The following is a 24,140-nucleotide window of genomic DNA, read 5'->3' as shown; positions in this document are numbered from 1 at the left end:
GACTAATAGTAGTTTCCGAAGGAAAGAATAGAAATGAGGAGAGATAAGGAGAGGCATAAACTATGGACTTTAATTAAAAATATTATATCAATATTGGAACATCAATTGTAACAAAAGTACCACACTAATGTAAGATAATAGGAGAAACTGTGTGGGCAGATGAAGAGTGTATATGGGAACCATCTGAACTTTTTTCTTTCAATTTTTCTGTAAACCTAAAACTGCTCTAAAAAAATCTATTAAATGAATAAATAAAATATGCAATGAGTTACAATTATACTTGAAATTGAACCATATTAAGACAAAAACATAAAGGGCTGAGAAATATATGATTAGCAAGAATAGAATGCACAAAAATCCAGGACATTTGGCTGGGCGCTCATAGCTGTAATGCCAGCACTTTGGGAGGCTTAGGTGGGAGGATCACTTGAGGCCTGGAGTTTGAGGCCAGCCTTGACAACACAGCGAGACACTGTCACTAACGTAAGTCAGTAAATAAATAAATAAATAAATAAAATTAGCCTATAGTCCTAGCTACCCTGGAGGCTGAGGCAGGAGGATCCCTTGAGCCCAGGAGTTGGAGGCTGCAGGGAGCTATGATTGAGCCACTGCACTCCAGCCTGGGCAATGGAGGGAGACCTTGTCTCAATCAATCAATCAGTCAATCCAGGGCATTAAACTATTGTTGAGTTTTAAAACATTAGCATTGATAGGTATTAAAACCCTATGGTGCCGGGCGCGGTGGCTCACGCCTGTAATCCTAGCACTTTGGGAGGCCGAGGCAGGTGGATCGTTTGAGCTCAGGAGTTCGAGACCAGCCTGAGCAAGAGCGAGACCCTGTCTCTACTAAAAATAGAAAGAAATTATATGGACAACTAAAAATATATACAGAAAAAATTAGCCGGGCATGGTGGCGCATGCCTGTAGTCCCAGCTACTCGGGAGGCTGAGGCAGGAGGATCGCTTGAGACCAGGAGTCTGAGGTTGCTGTGAGCGAGGCTGATGCCACGGCACTCACTCTAGCCTGGGCAACAGAGTGAGACGCTGTCTCAAACAAACAAACAAACAAACAAACAAAAAAAACCCCTATGGTACTAGGTAAGCCTGCATGTTGAAAGCAGCATGGAAGAACACAGAAATGAGAGGCTTGAGGGATTATAGTCCGTTTTTAAAGACCAAATTCCTAACCAAAAAAATACCCATTATAAGGGAGTGTTAGATTTATTTCCCACCACCAATCAAATTAAAGCCAGTTCAAGTCCCTTTCCATAAGAAGGATGAAAGTAATGTCATTTTACAGGGTTCTTCAACACTTAACCTAGGAAATTATAAAAATCCTTTCAAAATGGGGAAAACACTTTTTTTTTCATAACATGGTGCTCATCACTGCCTTTGCTCACATTTGAAATCAGGCGACTCTGAAAAGAGGCTCCACTTTAAGTTTAGCCACTGAGACCTTTGACTTGGCTTCCAAAGCATCCGTGAGGAGTGCTCAGTTCTTGCAGTGTTCCAAACAGCCATCCACGGTCCTGCCACCCGAGGGCTCCACGTGTGAGTAGGCGCCCAAACTTGGCATCTCACAGAACCTGCAGCACTCTGCCTCTTTCCTTATGGGGGTGGGAGAGTTAAACAACAGGCGAGCCAGAAGGCACCCCTTCTCCTCCAGCGCAGGGCTGGCTTCATCGGAGTGTGACCTGCGCAGTTGCACCGGGTCCCCCCGTGCTTGGAAGTGCCCTGCACTTGATTTAACGCGCTGCTGTTGCAATCTTATTATTGAACATTTTTAAGGGGTCCCACGTTTTCTTTTTGCACTGTCCTTATTAGCCTGTTCTGCTCTAATCTCTTATTATGTAATATACTAACATAATAATATAGTTTGATTCTCCACAAAGTTTTACCCAAGGGTTGCCAATGCTCACGGGGACCAAGCAATAAAGTGTAGACGATTGAAGCAGGTGCGTCAGGGAGCCAGCAGGGGTGCTGCGTCTGTGGTGAACAGAGGAAAACAAGCCTTGCCCAAAAGGTGCAACCAGTAGTACTTGGCTGGGTGAATGTTCTCATGGGGAATGTGGGCCAACTGTAGCTAGATCTTTCAATTTAAAAACCACCACCAAAAAACACTAGAGATGTACTTTTTATTTTCAAATATGAAATCATCATATTTTAAGATGTTGACTCAAGTAAGAAAAATATCCTGTGTTGACTTCCAGGCTTTTCCTTCTATCTTGTAGGGTGCAAAACCGTCAGTAACCTGAAGCAAGAGCAGCAAAGCACACGATCTGGGAGGTGGACAGCATTAAAATAAGGGATTCCTGGCTATCTGGATGAGGTTGCAAAGGTGTCCTCGACAATACACCAACAATTTGATATTATCAATTTAAAAAGTAAATTAGACTTCTGATTCTGGGAAGATGGAGTAGACATACTTTTCCCTATTCCTTCCACTAAGTGCAATTGAAAACTCTGGACATTACATGTAAAACAAACATAAAAATGACTCTGAAAGGTAGAGAAAAGTGGAACAGCTAGGAATCTTGGGTTAAATGAGGAATGCCTGAGATGGCTGGGGTGAAGAGAGAAATGCAAAATAAGGGCCAAAGACAGAAATTTGGGAATGCCTACAGAATTATTACCCTTTGGTTTACAATTACAACATAGGAGCTTTAAAAAAAAATAATAGAATCCTTAGTATCCCTCTCTGGAGATTCTTGTGTACTTTATTTTTTCACAGCTCTACAGATAATTCTATGTGCAATAAATGTTGAAAACAGTTAAATCACTGGAAGGAAAAAGAACTAAGGATTTGCCATAAACAGGGAAGTGATTCAGAAGAAGCATTCAGGAAGCCAAGGAAGGGGCAGATTCGTGGATGTGAGAGTGGCCGACAGCACCAAATTCTGTAGGATAGTAAAGAGATTGAGGACTCAAAGGAAGTTCTTTCTTGAACGATGAAACGAAGACTGTTTGAAGACTTCTTAAATGTTGTGGGAATACTAAAATAAATTAGGTCAGTAAATATCAGTATCTTATTTTATAGCCCAATAAGAGAGCAGTTCAGGGCAATGACAGAAAAAAGGAGCAAAGAAAAAACCTTACGGTAACTTTAGAACTGCCTGGACACCAATCCCTGATGACTTTATTTAGAGGACAATAGAAGTCTATGAAGTCAACCTATTTTAAAAATGATAGTACAAAATGTGGTCAGAAGGCAAACATCTAGGGTGCAAATCTAAATACAATTTATATAAAGTTAAGACTTAAATTCTAAAAATATTAGGAAATGCCCAAATCAAAAAACTCAAAGTTTACTACCATATATAATTTTTCTTATTTCACGTTCTGGTATTTTTAATCTGAAAATTCATTAGTTCTATGACTAGTAATTTCCTTTTAAGTGTATAATTTTTATGATTTGCTACATTCTGAAAATATGGTATGAAATCATCCTTTTATAATGAAAATAAATATTAACACATATTGCTAATAAATATTAATATTTATAATATATTATATAATATAATTAGAATATATTATATTGTAATATATATTAATATTGTTAATAAATATTAACATATATAATGGTCTATTAGTAAATGCTTTCATATTTTTAACTTGATACAATCAACATTCCTATGGTATAAATAAGGCAGGTATTAGAATTACTATTAAAAAGAAGAGGAAATGAAAGCCCTTGGAAATGAAGTGATTTGCTTAAGTGATTTGCTCAAGCAGTCAATTCTGACTGCTCTGTGTAGCAGTCGGAATTGAAACCCAAGGCTTCTGATCCTTGCAATTTTCCATAGCACATTTGTTCTATTAGGATGTTTGTGTCTTACTTACCATTTCTTTTTTAAGGGACGGATTTCACTATGCTGCCTAGGCTGAATTCGAACTCCCGGGCTCAAGCACTCTTCCCACCTCAGCCTCCCAAGTAGTAGCTGGGACTACAGGCAAACACCATCATGCCCTTAGTTATCATTTCTGATCAGGCTTAGTAAAAAATAATGCCCACGTGTTTCACAGAGGGTGTGCCAGTGGCAAGCTCTGCTTTGTGCGAAATTATGGAGAGAGAAGGTTCAGGTATTTTGTCCTGAACAAAAAAGGTATCAGTTGTTTTATCCACAAAGTGAAAAGAGAGGAAAAAACTTGTCATTGGACTCCATGGCAACAGAAGCAAACTCTGACCCTTCCTATAAAGGCTGGAGGTTTCAAAGTTAAAAATAAGAAAAATATTACTATAATTTTCACTCAAATATCCCTGATGTTAAAGGTCTCTTGAAAGGGTATTATACTTAGTTTTCCTGTTTTGCAGAAGAAATTGAAACAAATAAAAAAAAAAAGAGGCTTAAAAAACAATAATTTTACTTTTGCAATGAATCTCCATGTGACTTAAAAAAGGCAGTATTTAACGAACAAACATTATACAAAGCTATTTTTAAAAACCATCTATGTTTATAAGATGGATTTCTCTAAAATACAGAGAAATTAAATATTGCTTTTCTGAATAGCTAATACACTCAACAAACTAAAATACTCTTATAAAGAGCAGCTTTGTAAAATCTATTAGAAACATTATTCTGTCAAGATACTTAAGAACCAAATCTTAGTAATCTTCAGGGAAGATGGCAACATTGATTCCTGGATTGTCATCATCATCATTTTCAAGTTCTTTATTATTTTCTTCTGTAATAGATTTGCCATGTGCTTTTTCTGAGTTTCTTTTTTTCTTATAAGTATATGATGGGTTATTTTTCTCTTTGATCTTGGGATGTGAATTACTAATAGCTTCTCTTTCCAAAGCACGCTGTAGACAGTTGTAAAACCTGTAAAGAAATAAGTGCTACTTTATATCTGTGTGTTCCAAAACTGAATAACTAAAATACACCCAGAACTTATAAATTATGTAAATTTGACAATGTCTCTTATTACCATTATAAATATAAAATATATCAAAGAAATAGTATGCCTCTTGCCTTTATCGTTATTTAGTTATGAAAAGAAATGTGTTTTCAGTTCTTTAAGAACCATCCTGAAAATTGGGTTGAATCACCTCTTGACAATTTCTAACCTACCTCAATTTCCATCCCAGATGTAGTAGTTAAATATAAGATGTTAAAAAAGAATGGAAATAATCATTCTTTACAAAAATACCACAAATGTAATAGAGGCTCATTTTAGAGAATTTGAAAAATATATTAAGTTACAAATACAGATTACCTCCAAATAATAACTATTCTCAATATTTTTACTTCTTTCCAGTTTGTTAATATAGTCTGAATTAATATATTTATACATGCACACATATACCTATTATTTTTACACAGAATATTACATACAAGGTTTTACATTTTTTGACATTTATTTAATATTTATTAAGAACATTTTCCATATCATCAAATGAACTACAAAATAGTACTTTTTAATGGTAGTATAACACTATGTCATCTAGACTGCCCTTCATTTATTTTCAAACTTTCCCTAATAAAAACAACATGATAAACACTTTTGAAAATGATGTGATCTTTTATTTCTTTAGGATAAACACCTAGAAATGTAATTATATGGTTAAAGGTTACAAACATTTTAAGGCTCTTGATAAACACTGCCTGTTTTCCAGAATGGATGTTTAAAAAAATATGCTTCTAATTGAAGCACTTGAGAGAGACCAATTCACCCACACATTGCATATTACCATCAAAACACATGTTGTACTTTGATGGGTGAAAATGGTATCCCATTATTTTAATTTTCATTTCCTTGTTTGCAAGTGAAATTGAATGTTTTTCATTTGTTTATTAGCTATTTGAAATTTTCTAAAATGTAAGTTGTTGTTTTCCCTTATTCATTTTTCTATTGGAGTTTTCATTTTAATTTTGTGATACTATAAACCATAAGCTCCCTGAAAATTGGGCTTCATTTCTTTTCTACACTCATGTTAACACCTAACACACTACTTACTCTGCCTGACATACTAGCCTTTGGTATATGTTGAAAAGCAGCAGGGAGCATGGTGTGTTGCATGTGTTTAATACCAGTGTACCATTGGCAAAGCTGAGATTAGCTAATTCCAATTAATTTCATTGAGTCTTGATTTCTTTATTTATAAAACTGGAGATTATTATTTGGTACCTAGTGGGATTGTCAGAGTGTTACATATATGTAAGTACCTGGCACAGTGCTTGGCATAGAGTTAGCTCTCAGTAAGGACTATTTTTAGAAATATAGACTTCATGAGACATTTGCCTCATCATATTCTTAACATGTAGTACAATGCTCCGAAACTCAGTAAAAGTATGTTGAATACATATTAATAACTACTGAATAAAAAAGGTAACTATGGATGTATTTTCTGAGTTCCCAAATTAGAATGATATGGAAGCTGAGAACTCCCTTGTCATTGCAGAGATCTCATCTTGTTTTTACATCTTATTATCATGGGAGACTATGACAGGAAGTTTTTTACATCTACAGAATAGATTGCTATTTGAACCAATTTTGATATTTCTTAATTCAATCAGCAGGCTAATTTTTACTTGCAAAGGCTCTAAAATTCTAAAACTCCAAATATTCCACACAACTCTAATGTACACACAACATGATTACTACATATCCTGGCCATATTTGAAGAACTTATGTACTCACCACTATATCTTGATATCTAGTACTGTGCTTAGCATACAATAGATGCTTAATATTTCTTCAATGAATAAATCAATCAGTCTCAAAGAGAGAGATACAGTAAAAGGACAAAGACTGAGCAATGTTGTCATATAACTTTTTAGGCCTTGTTCCACGGTAACCACCTTTTCATTTAATGCACCCTTTCTATCCTTACTTGACTGGGCCCCAGCTCCCTCACAGACACCATCTCCCCTCATTCCTCCCAAGTGGAGACTGCTTATTCTCTCCACATCCTGCGATCACAGAGATGAGAGAGGAGGTCAGAAATCAAATAGCTCATCAACACTTTGCCAGACTAAATTCCTTTGTCTGCCCCTCATGTCATCTACCAATATTCTGTTTGGTATACTTTACATTGATGGAAACTTCTACACTTGGCTTGATTTGTCTTTCCAGTCATCTTAGGTAACTTCAGTGACTGGTTTTCTTCCTATCTTCCCCACAGCCTATTTAGAATGCCCTAGATTTATGTCACCTAAAACATAAATCTGAGCATGCCACAAGACGGTGTGGATCACCCTTATCTGATCGTAAGATGCCTATGATAGACAATCTCATCTTATACCATTCTTTACCCACCCTGCACTTTAGGCTTAGGTAACCAAGTCTTTTTTTCTGGATTATACTTTATTCCCAGAATATGAAAGATAAGATTAAATTGCTCTTTTATAATCACTGAGAATTAACAGTTTGTGGAAAATGTCTTGTCAATCACATTAAAAAGTAATTAAGGAGGAACAAATGCCCTACTTTACTGTTAAAAAACCTGAGAATTCAAAGCTACATCCTTAAGGTACCAAAAAACAACGGGTAAAATGAAACAAAGACCCTTTCTTGATGAAAGTCAAGAATAAAAACATCAAATACTAGTTTTCCCTTCCCTTTTTAAGGGAATTTTAAAAGTCTTTTCAGACACTGTCTTAGTAAATGAGAAATTTGTTTTCCGATTACATGTTCTCTCTCATATTATGACCCTTTACTCAGTATTCTAATGCCTGATTCTCTAAGTGTATTTTCTTAGCTCTCATAGGCACCAAAAAGAGCTCTGAGTATAAAAAAAAAAAATGTATGCTCAGGCTACTGTTTTTCCCCCACCTTGAAAAAAAATAAAATTGTCTTCAGTTTTTCTACTTCTGTAGTCAAGATTATCATGCCATAGGACAACTTGTACTTAGTTCTGCTCATGAGACAGAACTTTTCAGGCCATCCCTGAGAAAATGAATTCTTATTTTTCAAGGTTAGAGGACCATTTGCAATAAAAAGTTGGAATTTCTTTGACTTCAGAAGGAGGAGCATAGAATTGAAGGCACTGAGGTACAATTTCATAGACTTTCAGGAGTCCATCATTCACAAATATTAAAGAAAGCTATTTCGACATATTACATATTTGAATTTTAACTGATTAAGCTGTAGCATTTTAATTAAAAACATGTATGTGTTAGGCCCTGTGCCAGGTACTTGAAACACAGGTAAGAGTTGCACTCTATGGTCTGTGCCTTTAAGGAGCTCACGGTTTAATAGGAGTTGCAGAACTGTAAAGTCAAAACATTCAACAAGCCATGAAAAAGATACGAGAAATTAGGAGCACAGTGGGGGCACACTGCTGATGAGAGAGGAATTAGGAGGAGAAGTAATGAAGGGGAGGGGATACCCAATGAGATACTATCAGAAAATAAAAATACACGTTTTTACTTTACATTATTTACTTCTTTGATCTTAAATATATAGGGAAATGTGTGAGTGATTCATTTAGCTGCTTTAGTCCCATTTTTAGAAATGAGAAGACTTGCAACTATGAGGAGTCTAAGGTATCTGTTATTCTTTATGCCTCCTGTCTGCATCACCCCCACTTCCAATGTGTGGCCATGTCTGGTGTATATTCGGTACAGACACTCCCACTCACCTTGTTACTCAGGGTCCTGTTACTTCTCACCTAGATAATGTAGCAAGGGCCTCCTCCTGCTCATCCCATCTCTAAGCCATCTTACACATCTTCCAGAATAATCACCCTAATGCTCTGAAGCCTTAAAAGTAACACTATTTATTTAAAAAGCCAGTCAACTAAATTTAGTAAACATTTATTAACCATTACTATCACGCCAGACATTCAGAAAATAATGATGAATAAAAACCTGTCTCTGTCTTTGGGAACTCAATATAATGTGTTAACTTTCAAGCTCCTTTATCTTTAATGATTAATTCAATAAACAATTATTGGGCTTCTACTATGTTATACGTTAGGATAACAGATATTTCTAGTGTGTATGTATATGTGAGGTAGGTTGGGAGAAAAAATAGTATAGTAGTTAGCAGAGGCTCGGAGTATAGGACATGGGGAGTTATTGTTTAATGGGTACATAGTTTTAGTTTGGGATGATGAAAAGTTCTAGAGATGGATAGTGGTGATGTTTGCATAATAGGGTGAACGTACTTAATGCCACTTGTTAAAATGCTAAATTTCACGTTATTTTACCACCATAAAAAAAGTGGAAAAAAAAAGAAAATCAACCAGTGGAAGTAGATCCAATTACTTTTTCTTTCAGATTTGCTTTATTATTATCAACAATACCTCAATATATTTAGCCCTTTTAGTCTACATTTTGTTTAACATTTTCTTATTACAGTGTTGGTGAAAAAAGAATATGGCTAATTTTACTCTACTCACAGCCAAATGGTGGTTTCATCTGACTTATGTCCTGGCTTCTTATTAAAAGATGCAAAGATAGCCTCCTCTTATAGTTAATAAATAGGTCTCCAAACATCCTATTTTTCAAATGGAAATTGTTATGCATGGAATTATTTCATGGTGTCTGGTGTCAGTCCCTGTCTCTTCCAGTCTCCAGATCAGCTGGCCTTGTCTTGCACAGACCTCCAAACAATAGTTACCCAGCCGTCCCTGTTAAGTAAGACTCTTCTCACTAAATGGGCTTGAAAATTGTTTTTCATAAACAAAGCTTTTTTTCTATTAAAAATATTTTGTCTTTGATTTTTGATTTTCCAGAATACATCTTGTTGCTGAAATGTTACTCATTAGGATTTTTTGAGCTTTAAAAATTCTCTTACTACAGATACTTGAATTGTGAAACTTTGGTCCCATGACAAACCAATTTTAGTACTCAATGCCTGATTGCATAACTCATCATCCCCAGTGTTTATTTTTTCTCTTTTCAACCTCAGAAGAGTAACTCTTTCTTTGCATTTGGTTGAAGGTACAGCTGTTCCCAAAGGAGCTCCCTAATTTGTTCACACTTTCTGAAATCACAAGTAATCTTCTAATCAGTATCTTAAGACATTTTTTCCCCTTCTTTAATTTTTCCCTGATTTTATATGATGAGCATGGCTCTTGATAGCAGCATGCACATTATAATCTCAAAACATATTTTTCAGTCAATGGATTTAAAGCATAATTTGATTGTATAGTTGGTGAACGTGGCTCAATTAACTTCACCAGGTGTATAGTTAGTTGATCTTGGGCTATATTTATAAGCGTGTTGAAATTCAAGTAAGGAAACTGAGAAAACTGATTGGCTACCTCCTATGCTTTAGCAAACAGTCTCACTGGATTACTATCTAACAAATGTAGTAAACTTTTGGAATGGTACCAGTAAGTGCCTATGTATAGTTCAAACTTTGAAGTTTGGTGGAGTGGCTAAGTGCTCATTGGTTGCTTACTTGAAATTATTACTTTAATTATAATATTTGCTCAAAGCATTTTGTGCCCAGGTTTTTGTGGCCAGTTTTCTCGACTAGATTTGACTAGAAAATTATGCTCTAATACCCTCGGACATCCATTGCATGTAATGAATTAACTCCTCTCTAATGTATCTAAAATGGTATATGTTATATACTATCATTGGGAGAATTAAGAAAATAGCCACTCAAGTAACTTTGGGAATTCTGTGGTTCAAATGAGGAATCTTAGTTGAGAAAGCCTGGATGGTATTGATATGATTATAGATTTATTCTCCACGAATCAAAGAAGAAGGAGAAGGGCTACCCTATCCTGAGAGTCTACGATATGACAGGGCCAGTCATTTTATATATGCTATCTAATGAATATAATAATTATTCTTTAAGATAGGTATTTCGCTCAAGTTAGAGATAAGAAAAATAAAGCCAAGAGAGTTGAGCAACTTGGTCGAACCAGGTTGAGTAACTGGGTAGAAATAGGATTTAGACCCAGTTCTGCCTTTAGAGCCTAGTTCTACCTCTTTCCACCATGCTATACTGCTACCATGGGAACTTCTGGCCTTGGCTGTTTCAAAAACAGTTCTAGGTATTAAAGACTTTTAAGCAGGCAAGTTAAGCAACAGGATTTCTTTGCACTTCATGATCATGATTCAGAGTATAATGTGAAGAATGGCTTAGCAGAGAGACATACCAGGAGATCAGCTAATGAGGCTATGGCAATGGTCTTGAATAAGGAAAGTAACAGTTAACGATGGAAAGAGAATGATTGAAAAGATACTTAGGCAGCGACTGACTGGGTGTGAGGTGGCCAAGGGTGTAGAGAAAAGGAAATTATAAATGACACCAAATTAGCCATTACTCCTTGAATAACTCAGAACGATATATTTTGCTGATGGTAGGTCAGTGGCATTATCTTCATAAACTCCATTCTTGGGTAAAAGTTGAAAAAGAAAGTAATATAAGAGTTTCATTTGCCAGGAGGTGAAGTCTAAGGACAAGAGAAGTATAAAGATGTGAACTGATAGCCATACCTTCCTACTGGGAACATTATGGCAATTCTAGATCTAATCCATGACAAGAGTTGGCATTGAACTAGCCTAGCCAAAGGTGTAAAGCATTTATCAGACAAAAGGAGACTCTAGGTAATCTCCAGGAGGTCACACCTAGGGGCGGTGTGTACCTCTTCCCTGGCTGCCTTCCATTGGATCAGTTATGGTTTCTGTGGCTGCTGACATTCTTCCTGAACAATTATGTTTCTCTCCTTTATGCCTGTTTCTGGTGGTCACGTGTCCCACCATCCCCCTGTTCCTCCCCCTATGCTCCATTTATGTCCATCCCAGTCTTGCCTATTTTCATCTATTACTTTGATCGTCTTTTTATTACTCATGACAAGGAACAAGTTGATAAGCAGTTGGCATTATAAACTGAAGATAGTATGTATTAATATTTTCAAGGATGATCTAGGCATGTAAGAATAACCTAGAAATATCCAATTAATATACCTTCCAATTCTTTTCTTGTTTTCCTCCATTTTTTGATTTGCCACATTTAATAGGAAGTCAATATATTCCTCTGTCACCATCAGTTTTCCTTTATGGCTTAATGGAACTTCTAAGCCATGTGTACTTCGGACAGCCTACAAGGAAAAAACAATTTAGATATGAAGGCTTATATAATAGAGATGCTGAAAATAACTGAAGAAAAGTCCCAGTCAGGGCTGTGCTTAAACACAGTTTAGTTCCATTACAGCATTTAAGTTTGTGTTTTGATATAACTTAACTGGACACAGTTGAACCAAAAGAGATTAAATAGATTTTCCCATCATATACAGTCATTTCTTAAGAAAAGCATTCTATACACTGTTTTTCAGAGAAGCAGATAATATCAAAGAATCCAATAACTTTTAACAATTTCAATCTCACTACAGCTTAGAAAGCTTTAATACACAATTTAAAGAAAAGAAATAAATGAAACCTCGACAGAAACCTCAAGGGAAAATCAAAAGGGACTGGATGCTAAAGAGTCTCTCAGTGCTGCTTGAGCCAAATATGGTCATAAGATTAAACCATGTCCCTCCCCCATCACACACAGTGGCTGCTTCTCAATGCTTCAGGGGTGACAATCTTAGCAACCTTGTTGATGAAATAGTCAACATGTCCCAAGTAGATACAAACTGGATAGAGGTTACGAACAACAAAAACAACTCTACAAAAATTATTATTCTGAGGAATAAAAATTCATTCAATAAACCTTTACTGAGCATCTGCAACATTCTAGGCCCCCTGTAAGGTGTAAAGATACAGAATAAACATAACAAGGTCCCTGACTTAAAGAGCTCACACTTTAGAACCAGAAATACACAGGTGAACAAAGAATTACAATACAATACAGGTGTCAGAAGAAACACACATATATAAAATGCTAAGAAAATGTGGGAAAGGAGCAACTAATTGAGTCTGAGGAGTCCCAATTTATGGGAAAGGCAGCATGTGAGTTGGGATTTTAAAAGACAAGTATGAGTTCACCAAACATAAAACCAGGGAGGTGAGCATTCTGGCCAGCGGAATGACTTATCCATAGGCATGGAGACATGAAAGAGCACGATCCATTTGGGAAACAACTAATAGTTCTACTTGGCTGGACTATGAGTATGCAAGTGGGAGATAAAAATATATGTATAGATACAAAATAGTACGGGGTAAAGCCTTGAATATAAGGAAGAATATTTGTAGACCCTGATTTTTTAAAAGGGGGATTCTGACAGTATTGATTGGAGGGACTCAAGGAGAAGACCTCCAGCAGGAAGACCAGTCAGAAGACAATTGTAGCTGAGGGAGGATGACAGCTGAAGTAGGGGCAGTGGCAGAGGGCCTGGGGTGGAGGAAGGTGTGAGAAGTGAAAGGCAGCAAGATGGGACCTGTAAGTAAGTGAATATGGAAGACAAAGGAGAGGAAGGTGAAAGAATGGCTCTGTTCCCACTTGGGCCATCAGATGGAGTATGGAGTAAGACGGGGGTACAAACCAGCATGATGGGCTTTGATTTTCTATTTGGCATGCTTTATAGGTGTCTTCTTTTATAATCCACCTCAATTTGGGAAATAGGATATTTGCTAAGTATAGAAAATGGGAGAGTCCAGAGAGCTAGAATAGAGGGTAATCTGAAATAGTCCAAAAACATACAATACATGTTATGCCATACAGTAAATACTACAGGAGATCCGAATAGGGCACAATAACTAGGAGTTAGCTTGGCCAGGACTTAGAAAGAATGTGGGACTTATGAAGGACCTTAAAGATCATCTAGTACTGGGGTTAGCAAATTTTTTCTATAAAAGGACAGGTAATAAATATTTTTGACTTTGTTAGCCATACGGTATCTGTCACAACTATTCAATTTTGCCATTGTCTCACAAAAGCAACCACAGACAATAATTAATCAAATAAGTGTAGGGGATCTGGCCTAGTGTGGGCTGGACGTAGCTCTAGGACAGTAGTTTGCTGGACCCCTGATATGGCTGAGAAAATTCAGACCCTAAGGGATTTAAGGAGCTTGCCCAAGTTTATACAGCACAGCTGTGCTTCAGCCAGGATCAATACAGAGGACTTTAGACTCCCTGTTTGTGATTCTTTCCACTACATCCTTATTAAATTGGGTGTGACTAATTAGGATGAGGAGGGCACAGAGTCAAGAATCAGGTTAAAATTAAGTAGAGAAGAGAGTTATAAAATAAATGGCAAATGTAAATCTAAACTCTGGACTTTGCCTTGAAGGAAGGATTAAGTCACTGAAGGTTTTTGAGGAAGGGGATGGCAGGAAGGCTTGAGTAGGGAGGGAGACACTAAAGCAGGAGTCTAATTTGAAGTCTAATTAGGTTATTCAATATTCTAAATCACTTCACACTCAAAGAACTGCTTTTTGTCAAAAGGTATCTTACCAACATGGTCTTTCCTCTCTTTCCCACCGTTATGCCAGAGTTCCTGAAACCAGAATCTATTGCCACCGAATGCTGTAAGAAAATACAACTTGTTACATATTGATACTCTGCTAATCAGATCATCTGTTTAGCTCCAGAAACTGCAGAAACATATATAACCCAAAACCTATTAAGGTTTTTGGCTAACCAATATGGACTATGTTTAAAAGGGGCTTTGATCAAATTCCTATTAGAAATACTGAAATATGAACTAAGGAAGTGTCACTGAGAAAGGGTAAAACTAGAATTGAATAATGAACAGAAACATTTGGCAAGTCATTACTTCCAAAAAGCAGAATATAACAAAAAAAATTATTCTTGTGACTACGCTATATAAAAGTAAACAAAACAAAATCTCTCCTTTAAATGAGTGCAGTGTTTTTTCTAAATAAGGACAGAGATTATCTCAGTGTCCTTTCTATCTCTAAAAAAAACCTCTCTTGAAATAATATGAGAAAAGCATATAAAGCGCAAGCATTCTGATCTTATTGGAGTGACTTAAGTTATTTGTTTTATCAGCCTCTAAATGTCAGAGAGCCCTGGGGACCAGATGTGGGTCCTTTTTTGCTCTAGCTCAGTAGTTCTTAAGCAGGAATAATTTTGAGCCTCAGGAGCCATGTGACAATATCTGCAGACATTTTCGGTTGTCAGGTTTCACAAGTGGGGGGCATAGTGGGGGGTACCTCTAGCAAATAATGGGTAGAGGCCAGGGATGCTGCCTAAACATTCTTTAGTGCGCAGGACAGCCCCTGCACAATGAATTATTTGGCCCAAAATGTCAACAGTGCTAAGTGTTAAGAAACCTTGCTCTAAGTACAAGCTCTTCTTTTGAGATTCTATCTGGTTCCCTGGTTTAAATACCACATACATGTTGATGAATCCCATTTCCAGTTCAGACCCCTACCCTGAAATTGACGCTCTATAAACTGATTCTTTTATAAATATATTTCTCTCATATCCAGTGTTTCTAATTTCAGTGAATGATACCACCACCCATCCAACTGCCCAAACTTAGATAGCCTTGATGCTTTCTACTCCTTCATCCCCTACACCCAATTCCTATTGATTTTACTTCCAAAATACACCTCAAATTCAACTAGTTCTTGCCTTATCCACTGCCGACTCTAGTTCAAATTTCCATCACTTCTCTCCTTGCTTTCTGGAGGAGTCTCCCAATTAGTCTCAGCTTTCACTCTTGCTCCCTCCAAATCATTCTTACAGACCAGCCAGGGATAGACTCCAAAATCTTAACCATGACTTACAAATGTTCTATTTGACCTGGCTCCTGCCTTCTCTAACCTCAACTGGCTTCTCTTCTGTTTTTTGAATGCTCCAAACCTCTCCTCTATCAATTTCTTTACCTTTGCTGTTCTTCTGCTTGGACTGCTCTTTCTGTGTCTGGTTTCTTGTCGTTCATCTTGTTTCCATTGAATGCTATCTCCTCAAAAAGGCCTTCCCTAACTGCCCTCTTTAAATGCACCCCTCTCCTGATACTCTAGCAGAGTACCCTGCTTATCTCCTTCAGAGCACTTCTCACAGTGAGAAATTTTGCATGTCTACCTACATATTGTCTGTTTCCCTCCCTTAGAATAAAAATATAATCTCCTTAGGGGAGGGATATTATCTGTGTTTGTCTACTTTTCCCTAATACCTAGCAGATTTGCCTGGCACACTGTATGTGCTCAAAAAACAGTTATGAATGAGTGAGTTTCTCAGTTTCTCTAATTCCATTGCAATTAGCTCCCTGAAATATTAAACCTCCATGGAGACTTTGGCCCAGAGATGAGCGTGGCTGAGCTAAATCAGGATTAGCATGGAGAACAGGACAAGGGTACAGAAATAGGAGAGAGTTAAAGGTTTCAGCAGCATCAGCGATGTGATATGGTATAATGAGAGACTAAAATAAGGTTAGATCAAAGTTCAGTGGTGAAGCAGGGACCAAAGCTGGGAACCACTGAATTCTTAAACACTATGTTTTAAGAACATCTCTAAATGCTTGTGTTCCTTGGGCCCTCTCCCCTTTTCCTTTTGTACTTTTTTCACAGGGGATTTAATCTAGGTTCATGGCTTTAAATACTAATTCTGTATTGGTGTCTCCCCAATGTTTATCTTCAGTCCAGATGGCTCCCCTGAGTTTCAGACTTCTGCCCAAACGCCTATATGAAATTTTCATTTAGGTGTTATTAAGGATTGAATTGTGTGTACATGACTTCAAAATTCGTATGTTGACTCTCTAAACCCCAATGTAACTATATTTGGAGATGGGGCCTTCAAAGTGGTAATTAAAGTTAAATGAGGTCATAAGGGTAGGGCCCAAAGCAACAGGACTGGCATCCTTATAAGAAGTGGAAGAGACACCAGTGATGTGCATACACAGAGGAAAAGACAGGAGAGGAAGCAGGCAGAAGGCGGCTGTCTACAAGCCAAGGACGGAGGCCTCAGGAGAAACCAACCCTGCTGGCACCTTGAGCTTGGACTTCCCACCTCCAGAATTGGGAGAAAATAAATTTCTGCTGTTTAAGCCATACAGTCTGTGGTATTTTGTTATCACAACCCTAGCAGACTAAAACAGGTGTATTAAAGACATTTCATATTTAACATGTGATGCAAATTCTTGATTTCCATTCCTGTAACTTTGGTGTCTGAGTGACAGACAATACCAGATATCCAGGGTCTCAAGCCAGACCTAAGGAGTTATCCTTAATTCCTTTTTCCCCTCCTTCCTTTGGCTGTCCTTCCCCAGTCAACCTTATAAGTCTGTTGATTGAAACGCTAAAATATAATTGAATCTATCCCCTTCTCACCTTCTTCAGCGCAATCACCTTAGGCAAAGCCACTACTATTTCCTAGTTAGATCACTGCCAACTACTCCTAACTGATCTTCCACCTACTGCACTCCTGTCACTACGCTGGAGCAGAAGTGTGTTCCTTGCACTCAGAAAACAATCCAAATCTTTATCCTACAAGTCCCTAATTGATCTGGCCCCAGCCTCCCTCTCTCACCTTTTCTCTTTCTGCCCTTCCCTCTAGATCAGTGTTCCCTAATCTTTTTGGCACCAGGTCCCAGCTTCATGGAAGACAATCCTTCCATGGACAGGCAGGGGGTATGATCCCAGGATGACCCAAGTATACCGCATTCATTGTGCAGTCAAACCTCTCTGCCAATGACAATCTGCACTTGCAGCCGCTCCCCAGCGCCTGCACCACCGCCCCAGCTGCACCCCAGATCATCAGGCATCAGACTCTCACAAGGAGCCTACAACCTAGATCCCTCGCATGCACAGTCCATAGTGGGGTTCCTGCTCCTGTGAGAATCCAATGCCGCTCCTCATCTGACAGGAGGCAGAGCCCACACAGTGATGCAAACACAGATGAAACCTTGCTTGTCCGCCCCCCCAACAGGCCACCAACTGGCACCCTTCTGCGGATAGGGGTTGGGGACCACAGCTTTAGATCCACTGCTCTTCTTTCCGTTCTGTGAATACATCCAGTTCTTTCTTCCATCAGAAACTCTGTATATACTTTCCCATCTGCCTGGAATGTTCATTTTCCCAGTTACACACCCAGCTCTTTCTGTTCCTTTAACTTTTAGCTTATGGAAACCTCTTCAGAGAAGCCTGTCGTAAAGTGGGTTGCCCTTCACACTATTCTCCTTATCAGCTTGTTTTATTCTTTTCTAGAACATTTTGCAACTTGTGGTTATTTTCTTTGTCTGTTCACCTGTTTGTTTTTGCTCTCTCTCAAACCTTGAGGGAAACACCAAGACAGTCTCTAATCTTGTTCATCGCTGTACCCTAGTGCCTGACACATTGGGACTCAATGCATTTTTGTTGAACAAATGCTTATAATGTAATTTAATTTGATATATGAACATATAAAAGGTCTACAAATGAACAAGGAGACAGAGAATTAAGACTAAAAAGATGATTATCTAATGCTCATTTAAATGATGAAAAAAATGAAGTATTCTTTAAAACACTTAATTTTACACATTAGTGCCATGGTATTTTTTCTAAAAGCTCAGCAAGAAAAAACAAAATACAGAATACTGAAGTAAAATTTGTAGATAGAAAAGTTAAGAAAGAAGATAGGAACCACAATTTGGGAGTTATATTTTACTAGTAATACTTCAGTACTCTTTTTTCCTAATACTAAAAATAAATAAATAATCTATTTATTTAAGTAATTAAATAAAAACTAGTTGAATAAACTTATATTTCATTAATTTTAATAGGTTAAAAGCTTAAAATTAAATCTACCCACACATCTATAAATTCACGTATAATTACAAAATTTTACCAGAATTTGTGCATCCTGCAACTGTCGACACTGCACATGAAGAACAAATGGTTCAAATTTCAAAACTGCATCACCATTCGCTTTCTTCAGAGCCACAATCTAAATAAACGAAGTGATAACATCAGACACAACTGTAGGATCCTGTCCTTTGGTGACCCTTTACCCCATACATAACTTCAGTTTTTCCTAGAAACTTTCAGACTCTGCGAAAACTTTCCCCTCTGCTTTCTTGGCCCTCTTTTCACCAAGAACTTATTAATTTTCTTGTTTTCTTAAAAGACCTGATTTCCAGTTCTCCCATAAATGTTCTATATCATTTTTTCCAACTAAATTGTGCCTTGAAAAAGTAAACTACTGCTCTATTTAATTCCATAATAGACTTTTCATGTGGTATATAAACACTGTACTAGGAGAACTATTCAAATTCTTTGTTGTTAGACTGAAATAGAGACACATGTAACGTGACAGAAGGGTCCAGGTGCAGCCCGACATCTTGTTTCCAAGCTCAAAGCACACCAGAATATTCCTGTTCTGTCTGTATTGGGTACACATTAACTTTCCTTGGAACTGCTTAGCTATGTGTGAGCCCTTGAGCATTTCCCTAGCTTTCTATATTTCAGACCCCATAGAGCAATGGTTGGGGTCCTTCTATTGCAGAACAAAGTGGGGTACATGCAGCCACACTGCCCTTGTCAGCTGCAGAATGGATCTGAACCATGGGGACTGACACATTGCAAAGGGCTGGATCTTGTGTATAGTCTCTCTCCTCTTGCTGTAAATAAACATTACACCACTTGAGCCTAGTGTGCATATTATCTGTTCTTAGCAACCTTGAGTCATGTACTGGTTTCTTCCCTGAATGGCACTTACCTGTCTTTTGACCTTGGCTGCACTCATGTTACAGAGTCTATCCTACAGCAGTCTGACCACCTAGTGAAACGTGTAATATTATGTCTGAGCTAGAATTTATGCAAGACAGTTATTATTTCTGTCTGCCCAGCATCTCTGGGCAGCATCCTCCTTCACACCATTTGATTCTGGCAGGACTGTCAATCGTGATGCTGTTACTCATCACTCTCCGTATTAGAATATCAGAGGTGCCAAGTGCCTATATTTGATCACAAATATTACCCCATTCCACTAGCAAAAATAATTGACCTAAGATGGATAGCACCTAAGCCAAGCAGGACAACTCAGAGTCCTTCTCTGGGACTGATAAATGAATCTTCAGAAAAGAAAATCTTTTCCTGCTGGGGTAGCTGGCAGCTATCATTCCTGCCACAAAGAAGATCATCTGTAGCAGAAAATAAGAGTAAACTGCAAAGAGAGCCAGTACCCAAAGATGGAGATAGAGAGAGTACTCTGAAGACAACATTTGAGCACCTGAATCAGCAATGCCTGATTCTAGCTCCACCCTGTCCTTTCTAGTTAAATGAATTGTCATTTTTGCTTAAGACAGAATTGAATTTCTACATTCACTAGGGATGAAAAGTGCCTGGCTAATACAAACTTGCATGAATTCATCTAAACACTTTAATTTAGGAAACTAAATAACCCAGCAGAGATATGAAGATTTTCAAGAAGCAATCCAGGTAAGTAATGTGTAATTTATTTACATCAGTAAAGCTGGTAACACATAGATAGTGCTAATCCCCTTCTCCTTTTATAATTTGTTCCAGGTTACAGGGTTATCAAATGCAGAACTGAAATTCAAAATTTGGATCCAGTATGTGCCTGACGTCCATGAACTTTCTGCTATATCCAAGATGTGTTTTGTCGAGCAGCAGTAAGTAATGTTTACATACATATTTATATTTCCACACTTTTATCTCCTACAACCCTAAAAAGCCACAGTAATGAAAACTCTCTAGGTTTTATAATCTTCAGCCATTTTAATTATTCATATAAATCACCTTGAATTTTCTGTTCTTTTCATATGTATTGAAAGTAACTGAATTTATGTTTATTTCTAAATTTATATATAAAAACTTACCACATCATCTTTTACACAAGGTTTGTGTGTAACCAGTAGCCAGCAACAGTTTTGTTTCTGAACCTCAAAACCATTTATACCCTAAAATAACAAATAACACAATTCAATCGTGTAATATTTACAAAAATAATATGTACAATGTACAGCACACTGTGGGCTTTCTTTAATAATATCAAATTGTGATTTTAAGTATTACTGAAAACAATTCAATACGTTTTGGGGTAAAGTTAATTCAAAACAAAAATGGATCCAAATAACTTGACATAGAAAATAAATGGTTTGAAAGGTAAAGGTACTTAATAAATATTTTCTGAAATATGGTCATGATTTTGTGAGAAGAAAAGGGATTACTACAAGTGGTAACACTAGCAGCACTTAAGTTGTTCTCTGGCAGTTTTATCTGGCTAGCACATTATTAAAAAAAATAATTCTAATTTCTTTTGTAGGACAGCACTTTCCCAATCCCACACAAGACCTACCACTCTTTACTGCTACCTGTGCCTTTTACTCCCTTATAATACCTCCCCGTTCTCTATAGGCATAAATTTGTGACCTCTGGATTAGACTTTATGCAGTCCCAAAGGGTGGAGTGAGGACTAAAAGGTCATAGTTTCAAGAAAGTAAATATTTTAACATTGACTTAAACTGGACAAGTGTTTATTTGCAAAGTTCGATTAAGTACTTTGGGTATAAACAGATGGTACCATCAAGGACACTGAAAATAGGATGCGGGAAACCACATGGACAGAAATCACTATACTTCTACAAAGTAACTATTTATACAATGGGTCCAAAGGAGACTCTGCTGTCTTCCTTTAGAGCCAGGAAAAGCTGTGCATGTCCTGAATAACTTGTGTTTTTGTTGTAAGACTTTGGTGACATATATCTGATCTTGGGCTGGCTGCTCTAAATCTCAGAGCCAAATGCGTAGTCCACCTCTAACAAGTTTATGGGATCTAATAATATGGTTTGGAACTAATGCCATCACTAACTTCATCTTATCTATATTCCCTTTCTCCGGATTTTCCCACTTTTTATTTTTTCCTGTGTTGCCTTTTTGTAAGTTGCTCAAAGTCCATACCAAAATAAGGCAGAGTAAAAATAAATATATGGTATAAGATAATAAGTAAAATGAAAAGTGGTTCAGATAAAGTCCTAAACCAGTTCAGCAGTAGTCATTACTTCCAAGTGGGCAGTATGTGCTCATGTGCATGTGTTTGTGTTCAGGTGGGAGAGGCGAGTTTGGGGAGTCCTGTCTCAGATAGGCAGAGATGGAGGTAACATTTCAGGGGAAAAAAATACATGAGCAAAAACAAATAAATACAAGATGAGAAAGAATAGTTTAGCTTTGGGAACTAGCTAAAGATGAAGAGAAATATTGCAAAAGAGGGTTGAAAAGTATACTGGAGTAGGGGTTTGGATTTTCTGATGTAGAAAAATGTGTAATAAAAGGTTTCAGCATAGGTAAGTGACAAAAATTTAGAAAGATGAATCCGTTAATGTGTAACGTGGTTTGGAGACAAGAGATTGGTAATTAAATGACCAGTTAGGAAACCACTGTAAAAATCCAGGTGAGATATGGTAGTGGAAATGGGGCAAGCGAGAGTGTGTGGGCAAAGGTGCCAGTATTCAGGGGGTAATGCAAGCAATATAAAAATGAACAGGCCCTGCAAATGATCAGTCGATAATGGACTTAAATAATGATCCCAGGAATGTGCTGTCTTTCCATACTCTGAATCCGATACTACTACTAAAATCAATACACAGCCAACATTTAGAGCACACTTAACATCGGCCATTTAACATTAATGATGTTAAATGTTTCAAATAAATTATCCCATTTCATCCACACAAAATCTTTATGAAGCAGATACTCTCTATTATCCTCAGTTCATGGAACAGGAAGGGGCTGAGTTTAGACAACTTTCCTAAGTTCACATAGCCAATAATTCTGATAACTGATTTCAAACCTAGTAGTATTACTCCAAAGCTTGAGGGCTTGACCACTATATCATCATACTAGAGTACCCCCCCTTATCCTCAGGGGATATGCTCTAAGACCCCCAGTGGATGCTTAAAACCTTGGATGCACTAATTTCTTTTTCCTTCTTCACAATTTCACATATGGAAGATTCGTTCTTACTGTATATCTTAGCAAACTCAGCATATAATTTCTTTGTTTCCTTACTAAGTCAAGAACTTTAACCTTTTCATTTAAAGGAATCACTATATGGCTTCTCTTTGTCATACTCGAATTGCCAGCTTACTACTCTTGCAATTTGGGGCCATTATTAGGTAAAATAAGGGTTACTTGATCCCAAATACTGTGGTACCATGACAGTAGGTCTGATATCTGACATGGCTACTAAGTGAAAAAGGGGAAGAGGGAGTGCAGCCAGCCTGGATACCCTAGACAAAGGGATGATTCATGTCCAGGGCCAGAAGGAGCAGGATAGCACTGGATTTTATCACGTTACTCGGAATGCATAATTTAAAACTTATGAATTGTTTATTTCTGGAACTTCCCATGTAACATTTTCAGACTGCTGTTTGACCTTGGGTAACCGAAATCAGGAATAAAGGGGTACTGCTTGTACAGATGCTCCTCAACTTGTGATGGGGCCACATGCAGACAAATTCATTGTAAGTCGAAAATACCATGTCAAAATGCATTTATTACCCCGATAAATCCATCGTAAAGTCGAAAAATCACAAGCCTAGCCACCATAGTTATTTATATACTGTTGTACTTACCACTATGTGAAAACAACCAGAGCTGTAATAATGATGTGGTCCACTAGGAGGCAGTGAACTCCTTAGCCCCAGTGATGTTCAATCAAGCAATAACTATGATTTGGCAGAGATGCTAGGGCAGAAAATCTTTAACTTCCCTTAGTATTCAAAAAATTCGATTTTCTAACCCTTGCCACACAACATAGTTCTCAGGCCAGCAGTCTCAACATAACGTGGAGACATGTTAGAAATACACAGTATCAGGCCCCACTCTAGACCTGCAGAATCAGAATCTAGGTGAACAGACATGTTGAACTTTTAGAAACACCGGTTTAATCCCCCCTCTAAATTTCATATATAACGAAACAGACCACCCACTAGAGTGGACAAACAGGCTGTATTGGGTACTGCACTGACTGGGCACACGGTTCTTAAAGTTTGGGACTAGAAGGAGGCGCTGGAAGGGCACAAAGGGGTCTCACCCCGTCTAAGAGGAGGATGCGGCCGGCGCAGGAGCTGGTGGTGAAAAACTGTTCTTGAGCGTTCAGGACCTGCACAAGCTCTACCACATCCTCATCCACACTCCCTTTCCGGCTTAGGTCCGCTTTGCTCAGACTCTGCGACTTCCATCTCCTGAACTCTGCGCTGCGATCCACAGATGAGAGACTTAGGGTCTGCATTCTCCACCTTCACGTTAGCCTCGCTTCTCCCTTGGGGGCAGCCATGTTGGAGCGGGCGGTGGCCGAAGAGGCCCAAACTTCCTCGTCGTTC

The 24,140-nt window shown here is 37.7% G+C and overlaps 1 protein-coding gene across 2 annotated transcripts; it reads right to left on the bottom strand.

The window, feature by feature from the left end:
- Positions 1–4,602: 4,602 nt before the first annotated feature.
- Positions 4,603–24,080, bottom strand: TYW3 (tRNA-yW synthesizing protein 3 homolog). Of its 2 annotated transcripts, XM_069478083.1 has the most exons (6): positions 23,852–24,080; positions 20,637–20,717; positions 18,644–18,742; positions 14,306–14,377; positions 11,873–12,006; positions 4,603–4,822 (listed from the first exon to the last, which is right to left on the bottom strand). In XM_069478083.1, exons 1-6 carry the CDS (start codon positions 24,047–24,049, stop codon positions 4,603–4,605), a joined length of 804 nt encoding a protein of 267 aa, XP_069334184.1. In that variant the 5' UTR covers positions 24,050–24,080. The 2 variants fall into 2 exon arrangements, with proteins under 2 accessions (XP_069334184.1, XP_069334185.1); XM_069478084.1 differs by lacking the exon at positions 18,644–18,742.
- Between the last annotated feature and the right edge of the window lie 60 nt (positions 24,081–24,140).

This window comes from Eulemur rufifrons, chromosome 8 (genome assembly GCF_041146395.1).
Source record: "Eulemur rufifrons isolate Redbay chromosome 8, OSU_ERuf_1, whole genome shotgun sequence".
NCBI lineage: Eukaryota > Metazoa > Chordata > Mammalia > Primates > Lemuridae > Eulemur > Eulemur rufifrons.
Note: the sequence above shows the minus strand (reverse complement) of the source record. Positions and strands in the feature narration are given on the sequence as shown.